This window comes from Lactuca serriola, chromosome 8 (assembly GCF_051521515.1).
Source record: "Lactuca serriola cultivar US96UC23 chromosome 8, Lser_US96UC23_V15, whole genome shotgun sequence".
Lineage (NCBI taxonomy): Eukaryota > Viridiplantae > Streptophyta > Magnoliopsida > Asterales > Asteraceae > Lactuca > Lactuca serriola.
Genome location: NC_136415.1, coordinates 134,664,591 through 134,669,977, shown reverse-complemented (window position 1 = coordinate 134,669,977; position 5,387 = coordinate 134,664,591). Strand labels below are relative to the sequence as shown.

At 40.5% G+C, this 5,387-nt stretch overlaps 1 protein-coding gene and 1 pseudogene across 1 annotated transcript; both read right to left on the bottom strand.

The window, feature by feature from the left end:
• Window positions 1-546: 546 nt before the first annotated feature.
• On the bottom strand, window positions 547-894 carry LOC145067426 (putative mitochondrial protein AtMg00820 pseudogene; annotated as a pseudogene).
• A 504-nt stretch (window positions 895-1,398) lies between these two features.
• On the bottom strand, window positions 1,399-2,937 carry LOC145067425 (uncharacterized). The gene is made up of 2 exons (XM_079014570.1): window positions 2,442-2,937; window positions 1,399-1,529 (listed from the first exon to the last, which is right to left on the bottom strand). The coding sequence occupies exons 1-2, from the start codon at window positions 2,935-2,937 to the stop codon at window positions 1,399-1,401; spliced, it is 627 nt and encodes a 208-aa protein (XP_078870696.1).
• Between the last annotated feature and the right edge of the window lie 2,450 nt (window positions 2,938-5,387).

Genomic DNA, 5,387 nt, shown 5'->3' with positions numbered 1-5,387 from the left:
TCTGAACATTTGCTTGACTGCGGTCAAATGTGATACTTTAGGGTCCGCTTGGTATAGAGCGCATAAGTCTGTAGCAAAGACAATGTCTAGTCTACTTGTGGATAGGTACATCAATGACCCGATCATTCCTTGATAGGTTTTGTGATCCACTAACTCTCCAGTAGGATCAACAGAGATCTTGTATCCAAAAGCCATTGGGACTTTGGCTGAGGAGCAATTGTCCATTGAATATTTCTTCAGCAGCTCCGAGGTTTATTTTTCTTTATGGATGAAAATCCCTTGAGGGACTTGTTTTACTTGAAGACCTAGAAAGAAATCGATCTCTCTATTCATGCTCATTTGAAATTTTCTTGTCATGAGCTTTGCGAAGTCATCCACCATATTTAGGTCTGTTGAACCAAAAATGATATCATCCACATATATTTGGACGAGCATTAAGTGATTACCATTTGCCCTTGGAGCTTGTTTCAGTCCGTAGACTGCCTTTTCAAGCTTGTAGCAGTAGTTTGGAAATTCATGACTTTAGAAGTCTGGAGGTTGTTGCAGTTAAACTTCCTCCTTCATTTCACCATTGAGGAAGGAACTTTTTACATATATTTCGTGAACCTTGACTTTCTTATGTGCCGCATATGCCAAAAAGATGCGTATGACTTCTATTCGGTCTATAGGGGCATAAGTTTCATCGTAGTCAATGCCTTCCAGTTGACTGTACCCCTTAAGAACAAGTCTTGCTTTGTTTCGTATCACTGCACCGGATTCGTCAAGCTTGTTCTTGTACACCCATCTAGTACCGACAATTGAGTAGCCTTTTGGCTTCTCTACAAGCTTCCACACCTTGTTTCTTTCAAACTCAGAAAGTTCTTCTTGCATTGTGGTGATCCAGTCAGGCTCCATGAGTGATTCTTTTATGGTTCGAGGCTCGACTGCAGACATAAAGGCTGCATAATGGCAGTGGTCCGTTAGATCACTAGAAGATCGAGTTTGTATGCCTGCGGATGGGTTACCAATGATTTGACCCGGTGGATGATCTTTTGTCCAGATGTGAAGGCGGGTTTGTAGGTGATCAGTAGCTGCGGTAGAGGGAATATCTTCCACGTCATAGCATTCTGCGGTTGGAGATGGTAGTTCCCCCTCAACTTGAGAGCAGGTCGCAGAAGAATCTTGGACTGTAGGAGCTTAAACTGCAGCTGTGGAAGGAGGTTCCCCCTGTATTGCGGATGGGAGCTCCCCCTGGATAGATGAATGTGTGATAACCCTTGAGTCTGATCTTGTGTCAATGTTTTCAATTTCTTCATCCTCAGAGTCTGAAGTAGCATTTGATTGAGTTTGGACTCTGTGATTAGATACCGGGTTTGTGTCCTCAAGTACTGGAACCTCGTTGGTTGTCCGAATCGGAGTTTAACTTTCCCCCTCAACCGGCGAGGTGGAAGTACTAAGTGACAAATCATCAGAGAGAGATGAACCAGATACTTCTGCGTGTTGTTGTTGAGCTACCAGAGACACAAGAATTTTAGAAAGGCGTGACGTCTCTGCGGGATCATATAGGTCATCATAGTTAACTTCAACTATGTTCAGGGGATTTGAAGAGGCTGGGATATTACTTTCTAGGATGAATTTGATTTCAGTTGAAGGAGCAGGGTTGTGGACATAATAGTCATCGAATTTAACATCGAAGCTTTCGACTATCGGTCTTGTTCGTCTGATGAGAACCAAGTAGGCCACTTTATTGGTGGAGTAGCCAAGAAAAATTTCTTCATCGGATTTGGGTGAAAATTTGTTAAGATGATCCTTGTTGTTGATCACAAAACATCTGCAACCAAAAATGTGAAAGAATCTGACATTTGGTTTACGGTTGTTCAGGCCCTCATATGGATTTTTATTTAGACTCTTGCAAATGATGCTTCAGTTTTGTACAAAGCATGCACTTGCCACTGCTTCGGCCAAGAAGTATAGAGGAAGGTTGGCGAAGTTCAACATTGATCTAGCTGCTTCAACCAATGTACTATTTCTTCGCTCTAACACTATATTTTTTTGTGGTGTGTAGGGAGCTGAAAAATTGTGACTGATGCCTTTGGAAACCAAGAAATTGTTCAAGAGGTGATTAGTGAACTCGGTTCCATTGTCACTTTTGATTCTTCAGACTGGTAACTTGATTTGGAGCTCAATCACTTTGATGAAGTTAATCAGGACCTGCGGTGTCTCTGATTTGAGTCTCATGAAGAAGACCCAAGTGAAAAGAGTGAAATCATCAACTATAACCAATATATATTTCTTATGATGAAGACTGGCTACGGTAGATGGACCGCAAAGATCAATATGAAGTAGCTCTAATGGTTCTGAAATTGAAGAATAAATATTGAGTGGATGGCTTCCCTATGTTTGCTTTCCACACTCACAAGTTGGGCAGAGTGTATCATTGTTGTAATTTAGGATGGGGAGACCTCGGACAAGTTCCTCAGTGACCAAGTTGTTGATATACTGGAAGTTAAGATGAGCTAATTTGGAGTGCCATAACCAGCTAACTTCGGATATCGCTTTGGCCAGAAAGCACAACTGCGGTTTGCTAATGATCAATGAGACATCCAAAGGGTATATTATCCCTTCGGACCTGGATTTGATCAAGCATGTGCTTCTATCACTTGTCATGATGAAGCAGTATTCATTATCAAATTCAACTCTATGACCCGCTTTGCAAAGTTGACCTACATTGATGAGATTAATCTTGAGTCGTTCTACGTAGGCAACCATTTGAATTGAGAAATTTTTGGTTGTTAACACACCATAGCCCCTGATGATTCCATTTGCATTGTTTCTGAAAGTGACATGTCCACCATTACATGTAGGCCAGAAGTCCCGTAGGTATTCTAACCTCCCGGTCATGTGCAAGGAGTAGGCACTATCAATTAACCACTCTTCTACTTGTTCCTCCTTGCACATTGTCTACAAAATTAATGGGATAGTTTGGGCACCCAAATTTTTTTGGAACCCGAGGACAAACGAGAACCTTTCTGACTAGATGCATGTACGTGTGTCTTAGTGATAGGTTTCATGTCTGAATTTAAACCTAGTCCTGGGTGTTTGGGAACTTTGGGAGTGTTACGAGGTTGAGCTGGTCGGGATGTTTTCAAAAGATAAAGTCCAAAGGAAAGAGGCTTTACCCAGACACCAGAATTGGACATCGGTCCAGAGTGTGTAGTCCGAGTCTTTTGTCCGCTCCATGAATGACTTTTGGTTGCAGAAACCTTGGGACTTGAAAAAGTGTCTACACGTGAATTTTCTCCAAGGTTTTGACTTAAGAGGTGACTGAGATGACTTTGCAGATTTAGGAGTTGGCAAAAGACCTTTCCATTTTGGATCTTTTAAGGAATAATTTTGAAAAATATACCTTTGAAAAGATACAACTTTCTTTTGGGATTCTGCAGGAGAGTTTGAATAAGTTTTTGTTACAGAACTCTCATTTATGTCTAAGTCTCTCATTGTAGTGATTTTCGAAAGATTTTTGTCATTGATGAATTTTTCTAAATTCTTTTGTTTTGAAACCTTGGTTTGTGTGAAATTGTTTTTGTATTTATCATCCCGCTATTTGTTTCGAGACTTGAGATGTTCTTTGAAACCAATTTTGCAAGAGTTTTTGGAGAACCACAGTTTGAAATGTTCAAAATGCGGTTTCTTGGAATATTTTGACTGTTTTGAAAAACGAAGATTGGAATCATCTGAACTAGAGAGTTCAAGATTTTGTGAACATTGACCATACTCAAAATTTTCAATTGGTAATTCATGATGGATAGGCTGAATGGTCACTGTGCTTTTTACTGCGATCTACGGTAAGGATGTCTGAACTACCGTAGAGTAGGTCAAGGAAGTTAAAGATGACTGAGAATTGACTAAGTCTGATCCTTCCAAAACGATTTCTTCATCTACATCCGAAGATGACTGAGAATTGGGACAATTTGTGTCAGTGACTGGGATTGGATCTGAGGATTCGGGAAGAATTTCCTCAATAACACAATTGTTACTTAGTTCATGAAGTTTACCGAAATGACATCTTATGTCTTCGGGGAATGTTTTGTCATTCATAGGGAAATGAAACTCTCGATCAGGAGGGACATTGTTAGGTCACATTTACATGGTTTGGGCTAGCCATTTATCTTATATAGGTCTTGATTAGGGTTTGGTCATGTGTTTGGTGTTTGCGGTTGGTTAGTTCACGGCTGTTTGGTGTTCACGGCTGTGAACCTGTGTGTGGTTGGTCGTGTTCATATAAATAGGGTCTGTCTTGTCAACGTTTAGTGACGTTCACTGTGTGTGTTTTTCAAGGTGTACCAGACGGTTTACGACCTGCTATAAAATCGTGTGCATTACTTGATTAATTCCTTCCCCTACTCCATTCTTGTTTATTTTGCTTGTTCTTTGTTTGATCACTGGTCTGGTTCCTTTGATTTGGGACTTTACAATACGGTTAATACTTTGCTTTTAGGCAATTGGGTTTTCAGTCTAGGGCCGTAAATGGCCTGGTGTTTATGGCTGTTTAGGTTAAAAATTTGGGTGTTCACGATTGTAAGGTGTTTACAGCCATGAACATTTTCACGGCCATAAACTCATTTGTGATCCCTATATATAGTTGTAAGGGTGAGGAGAGTATATGGCTAAGAGAGAGAGAGAGAGGAGCTTAAGCATATGTTATTCTTCTTCTCCTTCTTCTCTATTTTGATCTTTCGTCATCCAATTTATTAGGACTCCGCACCATCAATTGGATTTGATTGATACATCAAGCAAATTTGGGACTTACAGGATGATTTCATTATGTACGTTGGTAAAAAATTACCCAAAGAAGGGATCACCGAGCTCACATCCGCAAGGTTCTGGTCGCTCTGCTTAGTGGACCTTCACAAAGAAGTTGAAATCAGTCTAGGAGATGAACTCAATTGCTTCTCATGCCACGATCTTAAGAGGTATTCTCTCCCTAAAGACCAATCTATTTTCGGTCCCATTAGACAATTACCAATGCACATCTTGAACACTATTGGACAGTTTGACTTTACGGTCACTAATCACATTGAGGCTACGAATGATATAGCACCATATTGTTCTACCCCGCCTAGCCCCATATCGCAGACCACTGGTCCAATCCCTGAACCCAAATCAAAGAGAGTCAAGTTGGTCTCCAAAAGAAAGACTCCAAAAAATACCGCATCCAAAGGAGTCGGAGTTTCCAAGAAAAGGAAAACTGTCACTGAAGATCCTATGGTGAATGAAGACCCAATCCATACCAAAGAGTCGGTGATTGCAAATGAAGAAGAATCATAAGCAACAAACGTATCTGAAGACTTGTTTAGAAAGAAGAAACTAAAACTCCCTACCCTTTTAAACGAAAATTGTCCTACATT

Excerpts from the sequence above, each read along its gene's own strand:
- LOC145067425 (XM_079014570.1), bottom strand. The coding sequence starts at position 2,937 with ATGTGCAAGGAGGAACAAGTAGAAGAGTGGTTAATTGATAGTGCCTAC. Across the intron at positions 1,530-2,441 it reads CACTGAGGAACTTGTCCGAG|AGACGTCACGCCTTTCTAAA; the intron begins GTCTCCCCATCC and ends ATGATCCCGCAG.